This window comes from Streptopelia decaocto (genome assembly GCF_964273445.1).
Source record: "Streptopelia decaocto genome assembly, chromosome: 13".
NCBI classification, from domain to species: domain Eukaryota; kingdom Metazoa; phylum Chordata; class Aves; order Columbiformes; family Columbidae; genus Streptopelia; species Streptopelia decaocto.
The window spans coordinates 7,575,043-7,596,652 of record NC_138668.1 but is presented as its reverse complement, the minus strand read 5'-3'; the positions used below and the strand labels follow the sequence as shown (position 1 = coordinate 7,596,652).

General features: G+C 42.0%; 2 protein-coding genes across 7 annotated transcripts in view; both read left to right on the top strand.

Moving 5' to 3' along the window:
* The window catches only part of EEF2K (eukaryotic elongation factor 2 kinase), a 29,069-nt gene extending 17,287 nt beyond the window's left edge, over positions 1–11,782 (top strand). For 3 of the 4 annotated variants that reach the window (XM_082064102.1, XM_082064100.1, XM_082064101.1), the window contains 10 exons: positions 152–279; positions 885–1,086; positions 1,356–1,423; positions 2,156–2,233; positions 3,040–3,102; positions 4,415–4,549; positions 5,769–5,957; positions 6,358–6,482; positions 7,884–8,062; positions 8,724–11,782. In XM_082064102.1, the coding sequence (XP_081920228.1) occupies positions 152–279; positions 885–1,086; positions 1,356–1,423; positions 2,156–2,233; positions 3,040–3,102; positions 4,415–4,549; positions 5,769–5,957; positions 6,358–6,482; positions 7,884–8,062; positions 8,724–8,833 (1,277 nt within the window). In that variant the 3' untranslated portion in view covers positions 8,834–11,782. The remainder of the gene's footprint in view (positions 1–151; positions 280–884; positions 1,087–1,355; positions 1,424–2,155; positions 2,234–3,039; positions 3,103–4,414; positions 4,550–5,768; positions 5,958–6,357; positions 6,483–7,883; positions 8,063–8,723) is intronic. The other variant, XM_082064103.1, reaches the window with a different exon arrangement.
* Positions 11,783–14,554: 2,772 nt separating this feature from the next.
* The window catches only part of POLR3E (RNA polymerase III subunit E), a 30,469-nt gene continuing 23,413 nt past the window's right edge, over positions 14,555–21,610 (top strand). Inside the window, exons 1-4 of one of the 3 annotated variants that reach the window (XM_082064574.1) lie at positions 14,555–14,955; positions 19,119–19,199; positions 20,332–20,382; positions 20,921–20,998. In XM_082064574.1, the coding sequence (XP_081920700.1) occupies positions 19,164–19,199; positions 20,332–20,382; positions 20,921–20,998 (165 nt within the window). In that variant the 5' untranslated portion in view covers positions 14,555–14,955; positions 19,119–19,163. Of the gene's footprint in view, positions 14,956–17,576; positions 17,628–19,118; positions 19,200–20,331; positions 20,383–20,920; positions 20,999–21,610 lie in introns of those variants that run through there. The other 2 variants (XM_082064573.1, XM_082064575.1) reach the window with 2 other exon arrangements.

Below are 21,610 nucleotides of genomic sequence, written 5' to 3'. Positions count from 1 at the left end.
GCTGCGTGTGCTACAAAGCATTTTCTCTCTTTCTTTCTCCTTTGACTTTTTAGAAAAGGCTTTGGGACTTTCACTTTTAGTAAGCAAACTATCATATAAACTTTGAGTAAACTCTTCCTTCACTTTTTTTTTTTTTTTCTTAATGCCATAGGTGTTCGAGGTATGGCCTTGTTCTTTCATTCACATTTCTGCAACAAGATTTGCAAAAGCATGGGGCTTGAACCATTTGATCTTTCACCCAAAGAGAAAGATGCCTTGGATTGTAATAGAAAGTTGCTTGTAAGTGCTTGATTAAAATAGTGTAACTAAGCAGTATAGCTGGTTTATTCTAACTTTAAAAGACCTGTAAATAAAACTGCAATATGCTTTTTACATGGCAAATAAAAACACCTTAGTCACTAATGTTGCTGTTTAAAATACAGAAGTTTAAAGCTGACTTACCTATACTTGTCTCTGAATTAATGCTGTAGCTTTAATTAATAGGGATCCTTGTAACACGTATAGTTAGGGCCAAGTATATCTTTGAAGGGTAAAATCATTAATCAGTTTAGTATCTCACAAACCTAATTTGTGGAGAAAAAAAGAATAGATCTGCTTGTCTTTAACTGATCTTGGTTTCAACTGATACTAGTGGGAATGGAACTTGATGAAACACCTTGAATGAAATTCAGTCCTAAACAGAACTCTCTCTGACTGTAACAGTGACAGGACTTGGTATTCTATTAGGATGTAGAACTTTTCAAAGCAAATTGTTATGTATATGTGTGCATATTTATACTCCCCCTTTTGTAGAGGACTCCTAATAAACACTCATGTTGGCTTATGTAGCGTGCTTAGCATACAGAGAAGCATTATTCATGAGACTTTCTTGTTAATTTGTCAAGGAATCTGCTCAAACAATTCTCCGTGGCACAGAGGAAAAATGTGGCAGCAGCCGGGTGAGAACAGTCTCTGGTAGTCGACCTCCTCTGCTGTTCCGCCTGTCTGAAAACTCTGGAGATGAAAGCATGAGCGACGTAGCGTTTGACTCTCTACCCTGCTCTCCTTCCTCAGCAACCCCTCACAGCCAAAAGATGGACATGCTTAGTGAGTAAGCCCCATATATAACTTCCTTGGGGATTTCTGAACATTTGGCAGCAACTTGTTTTATTTTGTTGGTTTTAAACACAAAAGCATGTTGTATTTAGTCCAGAATACTTGTCTCTAGCATTCTTCTTTGAGAAGAAATGAAACTAAAAGTACTTCTATGCAGATAATTAATGCACATATGTTTCTGTGGAAAAACTGTAGTAAAATGATGGTATCTAGAGCTTTCTTCTCAAGCACATTATCCTTACAAATATTCTTCTTCCTAGATTGGCCTGTTTTCAATGAAGTAGATAACCTGGTTCACAGAGACTATGATCAGCTTGATAACCAAAGGGTGAGTATTTTTCCAGCAGAAAATAAGATTGCAACTCCTCAATTCCTTATTTAAAGGACTGGCTGAAGGCTGTGTTCAGTAAAAGCACATAAAGATGTTCTGCCTGCTTTCATTGCTGCAGGTCACATTACCTGCATGCATTTGCTGTTTCTAGTAAAGGAAGAACATTTTATTTTAAAATAGTATTTTTTTTTCCCCCTCTAGAAATTTATTTTCATCTATTGTATTTTAACAGATAAAGTGTGTGTCTGTTCCGCTGCCTGCATGTTGTGTCTTTGGCACCAATGCCAACTGCTGTGGTATGAAAGCTAAACAGAATCCCCATTGATGAAGTCTCTGCAAATACTGGTGCTGTGGGATGTTAGAGAACCTCACCTGCAATAATGAGGACCTTAGTACCAGGGACTGTCAGTTACTGTTTTATCTTTTAACTGGCTAAAGACTGAAAACTATATTAAGTGGACTCCTGGTTTGATAAAGTATGTGAATCGTTGATTTTTTTTTTTTTTTAATGTATCTAAGAGAGGACACAAGCTTGGGCAGTACCTCCTGGGTCATTAAATCCTGTTCTGTCTGTCAGAAGCAGCACAACATACAATCATTTTCATCCAGCATATCCATCCAACATGTCTCATAGAACCAGCGGAAGGTTTTCTCTGTGCGAAATGTCAGTCTGAGATCCGTACAAAGGATGGGGCTAATGCTCTGATGTTTTGTTCTTACCTTCTGTAGGATTTTGAAAATGGTGGAGACAGCGGATATCCCAGTGAAAAGAGAAGTGAGCTAGAAGATCTGGATCACAGAGAGAGGGTAAGAACCTGACTCTGGGTTTAACAGAATTGGATCTGTTCATACTTGAACTGCTTCCATAGAAGAATCTTATTTTTTTTACCCCCTTGATCTAGACTTTGTAAAAAGAGGAAATAAATTCCCACATGTTGCAAAATTACTTATTCGTCTTGGGAACATTAATGACACTTCTACAGGAAAAAAAACTGTTTGTAATGAGTAGCTTAATTTCAAACACCACATGTGATTGCATATTGCTGTGGATTTTTTAAGTATACTGTATTGCATTTGAGAAATGTAGCCAGCTTCTTGTTATATGGAATCCATCAATATGATGTACTTCCAGACTCCTTTACCCTCTCGACTCTCTATGACTTTTTATGGCTTGAGAGCTCACCAAACTTAATGTTGTTATCAGCTAATAATATCCAACTTTAGGATTCCTGTGGGTTAGTTTGTTACTCCTTTAAAATACAAATTTTTAAATAAATGCTTTTTTTACCTGAAGATCTTAACTAGATATTTAGTTAGAACATAGGAAAGAGAATACTGCTTCCAAAGATTACACTCCTTTTGTCACCTTTGAAGCAGTGAGGTATTTGTCAGGGGATTTTCCAGTTTACTGGATTCAAGCCTGGGTGTGTCATATTCTTTACCATTCAGTATGTTTCTTTTTATGTTGTGATGCCACTGAGAGAAAAGAATCCCGTGGAAACTCTTCTGGTCATTGTCACTATTAATTTTGCTGGATCGGAATAGTCTAGAGGGATAACTGGCACACATCAGTTGCTGCAGATTAAATGATGTAAATCTTTACATTAACATAGGCCCATTCAAACAACAACCGAAGACATGAATCTGATGAAGACAGTTTGGGAAGCTGTGCAAGGGTAAATAAAGCAGAAATGTTCATGGACTATGAGTTTGCCACTCTGCTTGTCCTTTGTTCCATTCATCTACCATTTGAGTTCACATCACTAAATCAGATGTCAGTTTTCCTTCCTTTCCAGCTACAGAATGTGTTTATTAATACTAACTTACCACTCTGTGTTGTTTCCTTTTATTTCTGTCTTTATTTCCCAATTAAAGAAGTACAGTTAGGACCAAAATGTCACCTCTGTAACTGCTCCCTGACATAAATTAGTGATTGTGCTTGGGTTTCTCACTTAAAAGAAATTATAATTCTATGGATTTTTTTTCCTGCATAACTAGATTGTATTCCCTTTCTGCACTTTATTTTTAGAATTGTGTCCATACATGGTTGGATTATTATTTTTTTAAAATGTGAAGCATTTAAAATATGTGACAGTAGCTCTCTCCACTGTGTATCTCACTGAGCTAGGGAAGACCAGACCTTCTTGTATTTTTCTTTTTTTTTTTTTTTTTTTAGAAAATATAGCTTCTGTGATAATTAGTTTCTGTGGCTATAAGCTTAAACAAATAGCTCTATTCTGCAAGTGAGGAAACAACAGAGATTTGACAACAATGAATACTTTAATTAGAGATGCTTTTCAGAATTTTCTTGTAATGATTATATATTGCTGTTTCAGGAAATTGAAACAGCTTTAACAGACTGAAGTTCTGTGCCAGTGATCTTCCCTGTCCTGTTTCCCCTGCATTACCTCCGAAGGCTTTCATTCTGATAGGATTGGGTTAGGCTACTGTTTCCCATCCATCCGTCTTGTTGAAAAGTTGTTTGTTCTCATTTATGTTAAACATCTGAGAAATGTCAATTCATACATCTGCCTATCATCTTCTGCACTGTTACTTCTAATTTTTCTAGAGTTGTAGCATGCAATCAGCATTTGAAATGTTTTGAACTCAAATTCTGACCAGAAAAGTATGGGTTTAATTTTTGTGTGCATGGATAACCTCAGTGCTTGCAGTGTGACTATTCAGGTGCTTATTTTTATAAGTACCTTTGTTTGTGATTCAGAACTTGAAGATAATGCTTTGCTGCTGTCATTTATGGAAGATACTTTATGTTAGAATTAGAAATAGAGGGCTTATATGTATCTTTAGTGAAGAATAATAACCACTTATTCAGTTACTAACCTGACTTTTGAAAGCTGCGTCTTAAATTACAGTCTTTACTAATAAGTAATAATATTAATGGAGGCTTTGATTTCTGGATGGTAATCCAAATAAATAGTATGGAAATTTTAATTTTGGATAGAAATAATAGTATATTCCCTATTTCAGATCAGTGTGGAGAAATGGAATCTCTACAACTCTTCCAGAGTCCACATCCACAGACCGTCATGTGTCGCCCAAGAAATTCAGAGGCTCAATGCACTGGAACTCGAAAAGAAAATTGGGAAGTCGGTCCTTGGGAAGGTAGGATGGGTCTAGTGATCCTGTTCTTCCCAACTGGAAAGAAACATTTGTATTTATTACTTACTTAGAGGTGTTGCCCTGCATGACTTACTTGTGCAGGTAAAAACAAATAACCTGTCTGTAGCTTTCTGTCACCTAATCATATTTTATAAGTGACATGTAAGCTCAGGAACCCATGGATTCTGTCTGCTTTTGGACTTGGAACATCTGGGTTCCTTTGGAAAGGACTGTGCTGTTTCATCTGCCTTTCCAGAGGCATCATGCAGGAGGATCCAGTGGGGATAAATGTGGTGTGTCTGACCCACATACCTTGCAAATAGGCAGGGTTGGGCTCCTGAAACACAGTAGTGTGGGCCAACTCTTTTTACTCTAGACTATCCCAGACAATGCAAATGTGAAATAAGTTTGGGTTTATGTATGAGCTTAAGCCCACTCTCAAAACACATGGTGTAGATCTTCCTGAACATCCTGAGGGCTCAAATGTTCTCAAACCTTTTGGTTTGAGAAGAAACCTGACTTTCCCTTGGGGAGGTGAGGAAAAAAATTACATGTTTGGAATGAAATCCTGCCCCCACTGACAATAAAAGCTTCAGTAGTAAGAGGATTTTACCCTGGATAACATTCTTGATTTTCTATGCTCCAGGTTAATTCCTTTCCTGTGAGGGCCCTTGCTGTACACAGAAGTTTGTGACCCGTGGTCGCTGCTGTTTGCCGTGCTGGCTGGCACGTTAGGCAGTTGCAGGCTGGATGCCCTTAGCTATGGTTCCCTCCTAAAGGTCTCAAAGGCCCCAGCAGATCTGCTGGGACAGGCCCCTAAGACCTGGTGCTCTGGTGTGGCAACCTGCTGTGATACTGCTCAGGGTGCATGAATGTGGGAAAACATCGTGGAGCTACTGTCTTGCTGAATTAGGTCTTTTATCTCCAGTAGTCAAGTTTATAAAACTGTGTGTAACTGAACTTACAGAACTGGAGAGGCAGCTGCACTGCATATAGTCATTGCATTTTATCTGTTTGATCTATTCAGGCACAAGTCAGGCTCCGAGTCCTTGTGTTATCAAACTAGTCCTCTGCTCAGTGACAGAGGTATGAAATTAGCTTTAATTAAATAGTGACATCAGAGAGGTATTTTGGTGTGTAAGTAAAGCATCGGCACAGGGCTTTTGAAGCAGCAGATCCATACTTAATACTTGTATATCTTTCTTGTATAATGGTGTTCTAGGTTCATTTGGCCATGGTTCGCTATCACGAAGCTGGGCGTTTCTGTGAGAAAGACAAGGAGTGGGATCAGGAGTCTGCGCTGTTTCACCTGGAGCGTGCTGCAGACTGTGGGGAGCTGGAGGCCATTGTTGGCTTAGGACTCATGTGCTCTCAGCTGCCACATCACATTCTTTCTGAGGTCACCCTGGAGGTAAACAGAAAGATCAAAGAAAATGACAAAATGCAGAATTGTAGTCCATTGTAGAAATAATGTAAGAACGGCAGGAGATGGAGACGAAACAATAACCATAGTTAAGTGTTCTGTAGCCTCTTCAGAGAAAATAGATGTCTTTGTAATTAAGGACTTGGACAAAGCAGCAAAAAATGCTGTGTTCCTGGTTTTGCCAGCAAATTATTGCATAATTTTGGGAAGTTTTTGAGGTGATCTTTACTATTCAGCTTCTTATTTTCTGGTGGTTGGGCCTGTTTCTCAGACATACTAAACAGTTGCAGCCATTACTGACTTAGAGAAACTGCATTTAATGTTAGAGGAAGGAAGGGATGGTTTTACCTAGAAACACACATTTTAAAGGTTTTGTTTGCTTTACTAGGACACAAAGGAGAACAGAAATAAAGGATTTGATTACTTGCTGAGAGCAGCAGAAGCTGGAGACCGGCCTTCCATGATTCTGGTAGCAAGAGCGTATGATACAGGTGTAAATCTTGGTTCAGACAGGTACTGTGTGTGACTGAGTAACTTAACTTGCTGGTACTCCATGGTGGGGCGGGGGTGGAGAAGCACTTGCTGTGTGTCTGTCATTCCCATGAAGAGCTGCTATGAAGGAGTGTTTTTGAGTCACTTCAGACTTAGCCAGCTGTAAACAAAAGCAGCATTTAGGCCATGATATATCAACACAGAAAGAAAATCAGAGATGATTTCTGCTGTTGGCTTCGCCTGTATGTTTGAGTTTAACCTTCATACCAAGGTTGCCCAATGATAGCCAAGTTTTTTTCCTCTGAAGTTGGTGACTTCATTGGGAGATGCATACTTATAAATTGTGAGACCAGTGGGGGAAAAAATGAACACGTAGAACCCTAAAAATAAGTGAAAAGTATTTACAACTGCCATGGCTCCTTCTTTGTGTGTGTGTGTTTTGTTTTTTTAAGCATAATTTCTTTGAAAAGTGGTTTGTTTTGTTTTGCCTAATTAGGCTGCGAAAGATGCTGTAGAACAGGAGAAATAGGTGAAGTTGTAAAGCGATTATAGACAAGATGCAGTCAGATGAACAAAGTATTTGTCACAGTTGTAGTCTTTCACTGCTTCTCATAATAAAAGTAGGAACATAGGAACATAGTCTTAATGCTGAGGATGTTATTTTTAATTAAGAATGATTTTAAGTTCTAAGAAGTTTAAAAATGCTTTTATCTCAGTAAGTCTCTCTTAACTTGGTTAGCACTCCTGTCTTGATAGGAGGCATAGGACCAGCATTGTGACTAAGAAATAGATTGTGATTTGCCAAAAGGCTATACAACATATTGGCTTGATGTTATTTTTTTTAGCATTTTAGATGAGTTTTTAAAAGTAGACAAGTAGTAATTTTCTTCAGTACCAAATATAACAGGTGTTGATAGTGGGATTTTTGCTTTTGTGTTGTAGCATGTGTTTGTTATTTACATGAGTTTTGTTTTGCGCAACAGTGAAACGCATGGAAATGATGAAATTTATGATAAAGTTAAACTTCTCATTGAGGTACATTGAGCATTCTCAATATGAAAATTGCTGGTTTAAACGTATATATGAAACAAGACTCTCTGCAACTTCAGATTGTTTCTAAGTCAGTTATCGTCACAAATATAAATGACAGACCAAACCCATACAGCTAGTAGTGAAAGCTCAGACCTGAGCTCAGCAAGACACTTCAGTCTGATAGTTTCTTCTCTGTAATTACTGAATAAAGTGACCCCAGCCTCTTGTGATCTAGTGACCTGATGCAGTGCACTGAGTTTGTGAGGCTCTGTGAGATCATTTGCTTTTTTGGAGAGCATCAAGCCTTTGAGAAGCCAGTGCAATATTGAATTCTGAATCTCAAAGGGAAAGAACATTTGTATAATCTTAAAAAATTATTTTTCACTTTAGAGTACAGGATTGGAAGGAGGCGCTTTACTGGTACAATGCTGCACTGAACATGACTGACTATGATGAGGGAGGTGAATATGATGGCACCCAGGATGAGCCCCGGTATCTGCTCCTGGCCAGGGAGGCAGAGATGTTAATGATGGGAGGATTCCACCTGAATAAGGATCCGCAGAGATCAGGTGAGTCCTCGTTTTGTTTCTGTAATCGGTAATCCTGCTTTTTCTTCCCTTTTCCCCCAACTTGTACCCCAAAAATACATTCTCTGCTTCAGCTATTAATAAGACATACAGAGAGTCAAATACCCTCAGATTTGTGGATGAAGTTGTAATGATGCTGAGTGATAAAAGGCTGAAGACAGTGAAATAAGAGATCTCTCTGATGGCGGAGGTAGTAGGTGCAATCCTGTGACACCCTGAGTCACTAGCAAGCAACCTTCCCTCCTGTCAGGCTGTGAGGCCTCTGAACTGCAGGTTGCTGCTTGAATTTTGAGTTACACCCATGACTCTCTGGCCCTACACACCATTGCCTTTGTTGTTGTGTAACCCACGTGTCAGGCCTCTTAAGTCTGTCAGTCGTCTCGGGGCTCCTGTGGGCTGGTCATATTTCCAGTCCTTGCAAATACATTGGAGAGCCATCAGCAGCCAGTCGTATAACTTTCAACTTGAAGAAGCTAAAGTCAGATTCCTAGCTGATGTAACTCTGCTGTCACTATTAAAATGCACTCTTACATCAGCCCTGTAGTTTGACCTCAGTTGCTCTTTTTGTCCTTTAATTGCTTTGGGGTAGAGAGCTGTTACTTCTTTACCCTATCGAAATAACTGACGCTATTTCCTCCTCTAGGTGAGCTGTACACAGAAGCAGCAGAAGCAGCAATGGAAGCCATGAAAGGCAGACTGGCAAATCAGTACTATCAAAAAGCAGAAGAAGCTTGGGCAATGATGGAAGAATGATACCACAATTCAGCAGCTTTTGTATATATATATATATATATATATATTTTTTATAAACTTGCTGCATTTGCAGCTAAAAAGATGTATTTTTGTGTGGTGGTACCAGGGGTTTTTTGTATTTTAGTTCTCTAATTTTTTTTTTTTTTGAGAGGAGAAATCCAAATGTAAGTGGTATGTAGGGTGCCATAGTGTTACTTTTGCTAGTGTTTTAAAGCTGTAATAGAGACACACTTGACCTTTTGTATTTTTTTTGTTAGAACTGAGCACCCTAGATTTTTTTGACAAAAAATGAGGCTGATGTTTTTTTAGGTTTTACGTGTCCTGTTTTTTCACACAGCAAATGTTCAGTCTGTTTACATTTTTCTTCTCCTCCCTGCATTTTTCCTAAATTTTCATTAATTTTCAGCATTTCTTCATAATTTTTAGTGTATCACACCAAATTTGCATGTGAATGTAAATTTTCAGTTTAAGCATGCAGCTACTCATTTTAATAAGTAGTCCCACTCTATCACAGTGGTGTCCTTGGGCACTTCTGTTATCCTTCTCAAACAAAGTCCAGATAGAATCCTTACAGCTTGGGGAGGGCTGGGGAAGATATTTCAGATTGGCAGTGAGGATATTCACAGTGGAATATGTTTTATTCATTACCAACGTTGCATATTTTACCATCAGAAAATCACTGTTCCTGATGAGGTGAGGCATCCAGCTACCTCTCTTATTTTCACATTTTGCACCATAAAGTAACCTAGTTGTATAAAATTTTACTGATCTTATATATTTGTCCAATGATGTATAGTAGCAAGATCTGTAATATATGGGTAATTTGAAGTTATTTTTACAGTGATCTCTCAATTCTCAGTGAAACTAGATCATCTCACTTGAAATGAGAATACGCTTCCAACCTTTCCAGAGGGATGTTTGAAAAGGTTAGAGGATGTTGATTCACCTACTTCTATATATAGAGTATAATTTATCTGGTTTAAATAGCTTTTAAAATAGTGTTTTATCTGCAAATAGTTTCAAATCCTAGTTAGAGAAAATTGCTGGTTAAAAGGAAGAAATTAAACACTTGAATTTCTGTGTCCCATTTGCATAAACCTAACTAGTAATGGCAGGACAAATACATGGTGGTGGTTGGATTATCATGGCATAGAGATAAGTTTCTTCCAAATCCAGTATTTTATTCCAAAGCTGCTGTGCCATCTCATGCATAGTACAGAAGCTGTTCCTATTCTGTGGTTGTGGTTAACAGTCATTTTGCAGGAGATGAAGATGGAAGCTTTGGCCTTCTTGGCCTTACAGTCTCCTAAGGCTATAAATTGATAATAAGGGGCAGCCCCTATGAAGTGCTGACTGACCTATACTGCTCACCAGCTGCACTTTAGCCAAGCATTTAAAAGTCTGCTTAAAACTAAGCAGGCTGCTAGATTATGGAGTTGATTTCATTGGGACTTCTGCATGCATAGCTAAGTAATAGTAGTTTTTTTGTAAAATGTAGAAAGTGTTTATGGAACAGAAATCAGTTCTTCCTTTCCTGTGTGAGTGCCTTTCACTGAACTCCAAAGTTATGCTCCCCATTTATTCTCTTTCTGGCAAATGGATCTTGAATTAATGTTTAAACAATATCCAAGCATGATGTTAGCAACAGCTGCCACTGTCTGGGAGGTGATGTCCTAGTGGTTAAGTCAGTCGGATGGGATGATTTTAATCCTTTCTAGGAGAGAAGGATGTCGTACTTCTGGGTGGGTGCTGTAACTGCCAGGCTGTTGTAGCCATGAGTGGCTTTGTAACACATGGCAGCATCTCCTTGCCGTATAATGCGGGGGGGTGTGGGGAAGTAGTGCTCGTGGCCTTTTTAAATTTTGTTTCTTGTTTTGAGAGTGAAGGTGAAGCTCTTCACCCATTAATGGAGGAATGTCTAATTTCTAGATCTCAGTTGTGCTCAGGTAGATACAAAGCTAGGTACTAACATAACCAAATTTGGGGGGCCTCATTATTTGGGCCTAATATGCTGACATAGAACTAGACTTTGTAGGCTCGCAGGTCAGATGGGTGTGTTAAGTGCCTTTCCAAAGTTCTGCTTTAGGTGCTCAAAACCTCTTCTGGATGAGACCTTTTTCAGTTCATAACATTATAATATCAGCTCTCAATTAACGGTGAACAGTCAGAGTGTTTTGTGCAGAACTGATACAGTGTAGGCACTATAACAAATTCAGACAAAAGGTTTTGTTTTCCCTCATAAGGTGTTGATGCCAAGTCTTTGCTTCCTTCCAAGGAAGATCTTGTGTGTAACACCACCACCAACCATGTAGGGAGGAGGTTGGATGTGCCAATCCAAAATGTGTAAGTAAGGGACGTAGAGTGTAATTACTGACACTTTTTGGTGTAATTTGCTAAATTTATCAGTTGCTAAAGTTGCTGACACTTCTCTGTAGATCTGGTGTGTAAATGTATGCACAGCTCAGTAAAAAAGTTATTTGCCAACAATGTTTTAATTATACTACTTTTTTTTAGTGATGTGGACTACCTTCTGCCCTTAGGTGATATTATATAGCTATACAATAAATAGGACTGTCAATAAATTGAAAATGGAAATTGTTTACAGAATATGCACAACTAATATTGTATTCTTTTGAAGATGAAACCAATATATTTGACCGACTTGTGAAATGATATTGCTATATGCTGTATTTTTAATCTATTCACAATGAATAAATAAAAATCTATATTTAAAAAAAAAGTGAAAATAAATCTGAGGCTCAGCCTGACAGAACTTGGCCGGGTTTAGTGTTTCTGGATGTCAGTGGGAATATTGCTTGGGAAAGGACAGCGAGGTGGAAGCCTTTGTATGTCAGACATGCAAATACTGATTGCCTGCATCGCTTGGTCCTCCCATTCACTTTGTCTGGTTTCATTGTGCCTGGTCAATAAAGTTGTTCTTTTTTGTCACTTTTCTCAGTAGTGTTTTAGCCATTCCATGTGGAGGGTTGATTTTGGTTTTTTGTTTATAATTTGCCAAAGATCAATCCTACTCTTGCAAGCTTCCAGAAATCCTCTGTGGTGTTTTTAGTATTCCATCCCCCATTTCATTCACTTTCAACAGTCAGAAATAACTAAGTGGAAAGAAAAACAACTAGATGTGTAGCATGAAAATCTGGGTTTTCCTCAAGAAAACAAAATAGTTGATGTGCTGTTTTATTTGCATTCAATTAGATATGCAATGTCTGTAACTAAAGCAATAAGATGTAAGGACTGAAATGCTCATTGGCAGGATGGCTACAGAGGCATCCTTATGCCTTCAATCTATGCTTAGTCCTGAGAAAATAATGGAAATACTTGGCCTCTATGATTTGAGGTGGGAGAAGGTGGTGTTTTTTTTGTAATGGCTGCAGTATCCAATGGTACACTGTCCTCTTCAGTATGATTTATTTCTATATCTGTTCAAGAATAAAGGTCTGCTACTAGCCCTTTTAAACTGTTAAAAATGGAGCTCTTAGTGTAGCTTTGTTATTGCTTTATTTAGATAGGTATAATTTATTACACCTGCATAGTTTAAACAATATGAAATTGTTCTCTAGCAAAGGCACTTTGAAATAGCAGAATCTTCTAACAAAAAAGCCCCAGTAGGGCTTCCTCATTCCACTGTAGTGGAACTAAAATGAAAAATGGTGAAATTTGGCACTTGTAAGTCTTGTCTTTAGCTATAGCTGCTGCTACTTTCTTCTCAGTGTTAAAAGGGAGGATTTCACGTGAACCTCAGGTTGGATTCAGGGCTGGTGCTCCTGGTGGGGAGTCAGGCTGTTTTCTGGTTTAAGTTCAGGGGCATCTCTCCGGTGTCTCCCACTGCTGGGGGCCTGAACACTTCATGGGGACAGCCATAAACAGTGTGTACAGCTGAACAAAACAAAGGCCCACATGGAATCAGAAAAAAGATCCAATGAGAAGCAAGAAAACCCCAAAGTGAAATATTGCTGTTGGGCTGAATCATGGTATGAATGGTCTGTAAAGATATAAAAGTCTGTGGTTTTCTGTGCTCGGGCAGACCTCTGCACAGGTACCGAGCTTGGGCCAGCCCTACTATTGTCCTGGAAGTCTGCTCTGCATACAGTTATCAGGCCAGCAGCATTTGTCTTGGCATATTTCCCCCATGCAGTAAATAATAGAGTCAATCCATCACCGAACTCTTAAGTTGCACTTCTCTTTAGCAAATCTAAACATTGTTCTGCAGTAAGCAGAACCCTAAATTACACCCTTATAACACCAGGCACAGAAACATTTCAGGGACAGAGGCTGAGCTCAACCGTGGCAGAAAAATTCTGTAGGAGCGTGTTGGTACCTCTCACTGCCTGGGCAGACGGACCAGTGGTGCTGAGCAGCCCTTGCACTGAGAACACCACTTGTAAGATGTGCTCCCTGCAGCCTCGCACCACATCTCCCCGCTCCACGCCAAGGTGCAGTGCTGTGGGTGGTACCCATGTCCACTGCTGCATGCAGCTGTGCCGGGAGCCTGCTCAATCAGACTTTTTTTCTAAACTTCTGCCTGAACAGATTACAGATTATCTGCTGTGTGAGGCCAGTTCAGGTCTGCCTGCCTTCTCCCTGGACTTCTTTTGCTTTGCTTGCAAAGCGGGTGATGTGGGAGGAGTGTCAGCTCCCTCTGTTCTCAAAACACCCCATGTTTTTCTGACAAGGCACTGAATGGAGGGTGTGAAGCTGCAGCAGCACTGAAGAAGGATCCCATTCCTGATTACATGTGTGTGCTGTTACTCCTCAGCGCTTGTAGGCAGTGAATGGAATTTTTAGCAAGACACCGCAAAGCTGTGGCTTCTTGGCAGAACCACGTCCAGCAGCTCCTGGGGAACAGAGCTGGTACTGCAGGGTGCTGCAGGGACAGGCCGGCTGTGGGACATGCTGCAGGAGGTGGGTGAGGGCTCCAACAGGTTTATATTCTCTATCCTGGTTAAATGGACTGCCATAACTATGGAATTTTTAATTCTGCTGCATTAGGACTTTGTGGCCTTGCCCTAGAGAAGCTGGAACTTTTCTCCAAGCACAACCCTTCACCTCTAATTAAAGGGTGACAATAGCATTAATTCCCCAAGAAAACTTGGCCAGACTTTCAGAAAAAACGTGGTCAGAGAGTCCCGAGGGCACTTCCGCGGGGCATGAGGCAGGTGAAGTGTGCTACTGCCCCTTTTCACAGTTCTGACTGCTGCTGCTACTACTGGTGTTACTACAGCCTGCCATGCCTGTCCCTCTGCTGCAAGAAAGAAAAAAAATCCAAAACAACCATAAAGCTTCCTGGCTTTTCACTTTGCAAACTCAGTGAGTTAGGGCTTTGCAGCAGAAAATTAAAATGCCCAGTTTTTAGATTTGTTTTAGACTTTTCGAAGGGGTGCACAGGCATCCACGTGGCAGCGGGGCGGAGCTCGGCCCCAGCCCAGCCCCGTCCGCCCCGGCTCCCCGCACGCACTGCACCGCTACCGTTGCACCTGCTTGGAGGCGGCGACTGAAATAACCCCCAGCATTTTATTTTTAAGGTGGAAGGGGCGTGTAGTGAGAGTGGTTGCGGGAACCGGGGCTTGGAGGTGGGAAGGGCTGGTGAGAAGAACGGGGTGGAAAACAGGTTGATCTGAAGTAAAAGTGGCGGCGAAAGAAATGCCGCCACGGCGGTAGCGTGGCCGAGCGGTCTAAGGCGCTGGATTAAGGCTCCAGTCTCTTCGGGGGCGTGGGTTCGAATCCCACCGCTGCCAGTAACACTTTTTCTGCCGCGGGACGCCGTCGCTGCAGTGCCCCCTGGCGGCCGGCCCGCCCGCCTCCGAGAGAGCATTGTGGGTAGGAGGAGGGCCGCGTCCCCACGTGCCGGCCGGAGTGACGCCAACATGGCCGCTGCCTGAGCGCCGCCCGCCCGCCGCGCACCGCCACCGGGGAGCCGGCGGCCCCGCTGCCCCGCCGCAAGGTACGCGGGGGCGGCGCCGGTTTTGCTTCTGCCGGGGCCGCGCGGGCGGTGGGGGCTCTGCGGGTGGTGGAGAGGGGGCAGCGTGGCCTGGGCTGGGGTGAGGTGGGCTTTGCCTGTCCGGTAGGGCGGTGAAGACGAGACTCTCTGAGGACTTGATACCGCGGTAGGTACCGGGGCCGCGCCCTCCGTGCGGGGCCCTGACAGGAGCCGGCGCGGGTGGTCGCCGCCGTGGTGGGGTCTTCGAGGGAAGCGGGTAGGGGTCCGCTCGTAGGCCGCGACCCCTCGGTTCCCCTCCGCGGCGAGCCGGGGGTGCCGGCCGGTCCTCCCGGGGCGGTAAAGCGGCGGCAGCGGCCGGGGCCCTTCCCGGGGGCTGGCAGCTCAGCGCCGCCCGCCCTGCAAGGGCGCAGCTCACACGCTAAAAACTGCGGCCGGCTGGCCCTGCCCGGGGATGGGCTGTGCGGGGGCTGCGGCACAGCCCTGCCCCGCCGGGGCACCCGCTGCCCCAGCCCCGGGCAGGGTGGGCGGTTGGCTGCGGCCTCGCTGCTCGGGTCCCGCTTCCCGGCGTCCCGCTCTGCTCCGGGCTGCTGTGTCAGGGGAAAGTGGGCTCGCGAGTTGGCAGGACTGACGAAGCCGCTGTCAGCGTTGGGTGCTGAGCCCCTGCGGGTGGGACGCTGCCCGCCTGGAACGTGGAGCTGGGGCTTGGGGCCACGACCCCGCGGTGTGGGCTGAGAGTCACACGCGGCAGCGAGCAGCTTAATCACTGCCCTGGCAGAACACGCCCGGCACTTTGCTACGTAAACGTTCCGGTGTTAAAGATGCATGATTAATGCATAATCTCTTAAAAGCTGAAGATGTGCTTCAGTGACATCACCTCCAAAGAGAGGTCCTGGTGCGGAAGAGCTCTCTGTGTTCACTACCAGAAGATGACGGTGCAAAGCTGCTTGCAGACGAGCAAAGCAAGAGAAAATTAGGCAAATAATTGGGTCAAAATTGTAATTATCATAAATGTTTGGAAGGTGCTTCAGCTTCTTTTGCAGCTTCCATTTTACCATGTGCCATGGGCCACCCCGAGCTAGGGGGTCGGTGCTGGGGCTGGACTGAGAGCCCCCCTGCACAAGAAAGTCCAGGTGCTGGAGGAAATGATGGTGGTGATTCAGAAGGTGGCACTTTTCCCACTTTGCTCATTCATGGCACTGATGTGGCAGGTGTTCCCAGCCTTTTCTGCAATGCATAATTATGTATGAAGGATATTTCAAGTTTCATTGTTGGCATCTCAGGGATCTGTTATTATTGACAAATTTAGGTACCAGTGAAATGCTGGAGCGTTTCTTGCAGGCCTCGCTAAAAGTGTGTCAGAGGGCGTGCAGATTTGCAATTTGCCTGCTTACAGTTTAATATATTAAAGTCTTTGGTATTAAGAAAAGATAGCTCTAGTACCCAAATGGCCTTCTGAGCTCAAACTCAGAGATAGGATTCAGCTGTTTCATCACTGATTTTTACGGTTCTTTAACCACAATATTTTTCTTCATTGGTTCTAAATTGGTGATGTTATGGGCAGCTAATGAGTGGTTTCATTGGTCCCGGCTTTGGTCACGTTGCGGGAGAAATGAGAAGATGTAAATCTCTTGCTCTTGTGCAAGCTGCTCTAAAGTTTAATGATTCATACTAGTAACTTGCATTAATATTGATTTGCATCTCAAAGAAAAGTCCCTTTTAAAAGAAAACAATTCTGCCTAAAGGAAATTTGAAACTGCGCTGACCGTGTTTGCTATCTCCTGTGCTTAATTCCATTCTGTAGCTCTTGTGGTGTCATATGTGCAAATACATATGACAAATGCAGAAATGAACATCACCGTGTATATATATCTATATATATAACGTAGACATAGAATTGTGTCTGCATGCCTTCCATGAAAGCTTCATTCTGATTCACAGGATTCCTTCATGAGTATTACGAATTGTGCTGGGACATGCTGCTTCTTATTTATAGACTTGTCATCCTGATACTCCAATAAAAGGAACTATAGTCATTCTTTATCCTTAAATGAATAAGAAATGTAATCTCTGTAATATGACATTTTCCTTGAATACTGACATCTGGATTCACAAAGAGATTTTGTGTGTAATTGTGTAAGCAGCGTTAGAAGAGGGACCAGAGACCAGATCTTTCAGGCTCCGTTTCTCTTTCTCTCCTTAGCCCAAGGAATCTTAATTTCTCCTCTGGAAAGCAGATCACTTTCTCAAGAGAGAAAGGACAGGTAGCACATAGTTGGTGCTCAGGCTAAGAAGTGAAGGGTGGTTCTCAGTCCTCTCAGAGGGGTGAGGACAGAAGGTTTGGACTCAAGTCTCCCACCTTCTGGGTGTTATCACGTGTTCTTGCACATCTGGGGCATCCTCCTGTCATCAGCTCTGTTCTGAATGGGAGCTGCGACCGGTCCGTTTGATGCAGAGCTATCAGGCCGGCTTTCCCTGGGCCTGCAGTGTCAGGCCACCCAGGGGTTGTGTGTGGGGAAAGCAAGATTGGAATGACAAATCTCATTTCTTTAAAACAATGTTTTCATGCATGTATTTTTTGGGGAGAACTGAGTGCCTGATCACAGCTGGTTAGCTGAACATACTGACTTTTTGCCTTGAAGGTTTTGCATTTCTACAACATTATTTCAAATATTAATTTGAAATATTATTGAGTGCAAATATTAATTTGAAATACTATTGAGTGGTAAATTTTCAAACACAGGTGTATGGTGGGAAGAGCCCGAGATATGCTGGTGCATAAAGAAATTGAAAGTTCCAGTTCAGTACTGGGAGGGACACATTTTTGGTCGTGGAGAACCCGTAAGTGAAAAATATGAACTCATATTTCTAGGTGGAATGGCAGAAGCAGTGTAAATAAACCAGAGGTGTTGCCTGAGTGGAAATTTGCCTACGTAGTAATGTAACACTCTTATCCAGAATGCCTGTCCAGCCTCTCTGAAAGGTTTCTTCAGCTGTGTGTATATTAATGTTTTGAGGAATCTGCAAGTGTGTTCAACTATACTTTGCTGGTTAAATTGTGTGGTGGCTTGTATATTTAAAAAAAAATGCCACTGTCTAGGATGTACCATGGCCACTGGCTCCTTCTCTTGCAGCTGCTATCGCCAGCTGATCCTGGACGCTGCTTCTTTCCCTGCCCTGGGGGAGGCCCAGCAAAGAAGCGAGAGCTGGGCTGGGGAGGAGAAGGCAGGAGGGAGCGTTCCTGAGCACAGACCTTATTTCTCTGCCTGATTATCTTTGGTGTTAAAACCCATGGTGGTCAGTTTGTGAGAGATCTTGTTTTTTATGCCTGTCTTGACCAGCACTGGCTGGTTAATGGTGTCTTAAATGATCTGGATTAATTAACGTTGTTGCAGTGGCATCCCAATAATTTGCAAATCCTTTTGTTTGATTTCAGCAGGGAGAAAACTATTGTTGCTTTAGCTGAGGGATCATTTTTTGTTGACTCCAGCACTAGATTGAACACGATGATTTTTTGTTATAGAGCACCCAATCCCCAGTTAATATCTTGTTTTCTTTGGTGTATTTATGAAGTAAAATCTGTTGTTCTGATGATTTTGAATGACCCTAAGAAAGACAGAGAAAGGTATTTTGGAGCTCTCATGTAGCAATACAGGCTGAAGTGAAGGGTGATGGGTCAGGAGACAAGGCTGCAACAGGTCAGGTAGATTAAGTCAAGATCAGCACATTCAGAGGTGGGAGTATTGACTGGTCCCAAGCACAGGGTTCATACAGGCTTTTTTCTTCTCCCAACTCTTCAGCTGTGAGCTTTCTCAATTTTCTGCTTTCAAGGTATTTTTCTGAGGAGCGAAGCTTGTGAAGTGCATGGCATCGTCCTTAGTGACAGTGACAACTGCAGGGGCAGCTTCAGAGCTCACACGTGCTGACGGACCAGCCAGTGCACTGTAAATGTGCTGACTGGAAAACCGGCTGCTCCCCGTGTGTTACAGCTATGCAGTATACAAGATAGATAGTTTGTGCAAGTACAAAAGGCCTTTCCCTCTGTAGAGCACTGATTCAGTGCCCTCATTCTCACTTAACTGCCGGCTTTCAGGAAGGTTACAAGAACTTGCCTATATTTGAGACATTTGCATGTCTCTTAAATTTGGTGGCGGTTGTTCAAGATTGTGGAGTATTAGGGACCTGATCATGCAAACACATATACTCCTTGGAAAAACAGACTGAACAGATTACCACTGAAAGGAACGGAGTTAACTTGAACAAATACTCTAGGCTACACGTGGTGCATGGCACAGATGTAATGACTCATATGCCATTTCTGTTTTCTTTCAGGTTGTGCCAAGGAATAAGCCAAGAAAAAGCTTTTTGTATCCTAGCATGGCAAATGAAGAAGATGATCCAATTATACAAGAGGTAAAATTGCATTGTGGCAGCAGTGATTGTACATGAGGGGTTTTTTATGTTGTTATTCTAGTTCCCAGTGTTCTTACATTGCTGAAACAATATGTGGTCAACATCTGTGGTTGTCTTATAACTGACATCTGGCTCTGTGCAAGGAAATATGTTGTACGGGCCGAATATATGGCTCATGGTGTATTTTGCCAAAATAACAGTGTCCATGTTGGCAGATTCCGCTTAGGTTTTTCACCCTTTGTAGTCTTTCCATGTCAGAAAAGGAATACAGGTGAGAACTTTGTTCTGCCTCTGTATCTCCGGTGACTCCATCTCATGTCTCTGAGACCTGTAAAAATTGGAATGACTTTGATGAGTTATTATCTGTTAAATGTGAAGCTAAAATTTTTCATGTCTTCTGCTAAAACAAGCAGTTGTGCTCTGATTCTGGTCTTCTTCAAAGAACTGCTGTGTCCCAAAGAGTAGCCACAGTATCCTGTTTGCTTTGTGTCTGAATTTACACACCAGAAGTACAAGGAAGGGCAAGCTCATAGGAAGGAGGAAAGCCATAAGAAAAGGGGTAGGAACTGTGAGGAATGTATTTAAATGTATGCAAAAAGGCAGCTTCTGTATGTGATATTCATAAAACATCTGTGGATTTTCGGTGCTGGTGGCAAAATGGTATTGAATTAGATTTTGGATGTGGGTGTCTCTTGTCTAATTTAGAAAGATTTTATGACAAAATACTCGTAATTAATTTATTTTCAGTCATACTGCCAAAGAGAGAACTTCTTCCCCTTTCTTTAATTGTGATAACAGATTCACTTCAGCCCCTCAAAAATTTTTCATCTTTCATTTCAGTTTTGTTTGTCAAGTTTCCTTAGAAAGAAAAAAACACAGCTAGAGCCACTGTCTGCTGCATTATCATAGTGGGGGGGTTGCCTGTTTTTTTAAAAAAGGCTAACTGCAGATATTCATGTCAAAATCAGCAGAGAGGAGACCTTTGACAAGAGAGTCACAAATGTGTTTTATGTTAGAGTTTGTAATGAAAAGCTAAAATTTCCTGTATTTGAGCTCTAGGGTTTGTAGTTTTGTCTGAGGCTCCATCAATTACAGTTGGTGTCTGATGAAAGTAATTTGTTTTGCTTTCTAGATTGACGTGTTCCTGGCCAGAAGTCTACTGGAGAAGCTGTATCTGTTTCAGGTATTTCAGTTAACTTTTATGCGGTGATAGTTTGTGTAAAACTAATTCAGAGCAGTAACTTTCCTTACTGCTTCAGCATGCCAAGATCTGGGATATGGGCAAGTCTGTTTGGGTCTCAGTCAGTTCAAACATTTAGTATTAAATCATTGCCAAGAGAGGGTTGGTCATTTATGGCACAGACTTGTCATTAAACCACTGCCTTGAACCACCCTAAGGGCGTGCTTTTAGTAGATGGTGTCTTTTTATCATGGTTTGGACAAATCTTCAGTCTCTAGGCCATCTTCTGTCATCACTGATTTCTGCCGTGAAGAAGGTTGTGTTGTGACAAAGGCTTGGCGGGAAAGCAACAGGCTTTTAGGTCATACTCCCAAATCCCCTGATGACTCACAAATCAGTCACGTTATTTCTTTTCTTGATGTCTTGTATCCATCTGGCAAGTGGATCTACATGTGTGGGGAGAGGGAAGATTGAGTTCATTTCTGTGAAATTCTTTGATCTTTAAATGAGGAGGATTTTATAAAATGGATTTGTTTTCCAGTATCCTATTCGTCCAGCATCCATGACATACGATGATGTTACACATTTATCAGCGAAGATAAAACCAAAGCAGCAAAAGGTTGGTCATCATTTGAGTCCAGTCTGTAAGAGTTGTTTAATGTTGGGTAGAATGTACTTAAGAAAAGTGTATTGTGCTATTAAGTTGTTAAAACTGTGCAACTACTTGCAGGAGCAGATCTCTGTGCTTGGAGGTATGGGGGAGTCTTTCATTGTGTCTGTAAAGTAGAAGTTAGAATAAGAGTAGTTTATAAAGCAGAGGAATTAAAGTCATGATAGAAAAGTCATTCTTTTAATATAAAATAGAGTCACTCAGGGAAACGTAGATACTGGTACTAATTCAGTCTGTAGGTGCTTGTGCTAATATAGCTTGATTTAAAAGGCCTTTACAGCATTCAGAAAAGCTGAGCTTTGGAAGCGTGCTCTGTCTGTCAGTGTCTGTGCAGCTCTTGATTTCTCTCTTGCCCGGCTGTGAATCATCTGCAGTCCTTTTGAAATCAGTGAGGATGTACAGGTAGTGAAAGTGTAGCCCGAGCCAGAATGATTACACTTGCTTGTAAAGGTACCCGAAAACCATGGCTATGATTTTTAAATGCCTTATATAAAAAACGCAGAAATAAATGTCTGTAATATTAGCGTTTTGTTCTGGGAAGTGGTTAGGAGAACGCTTGTG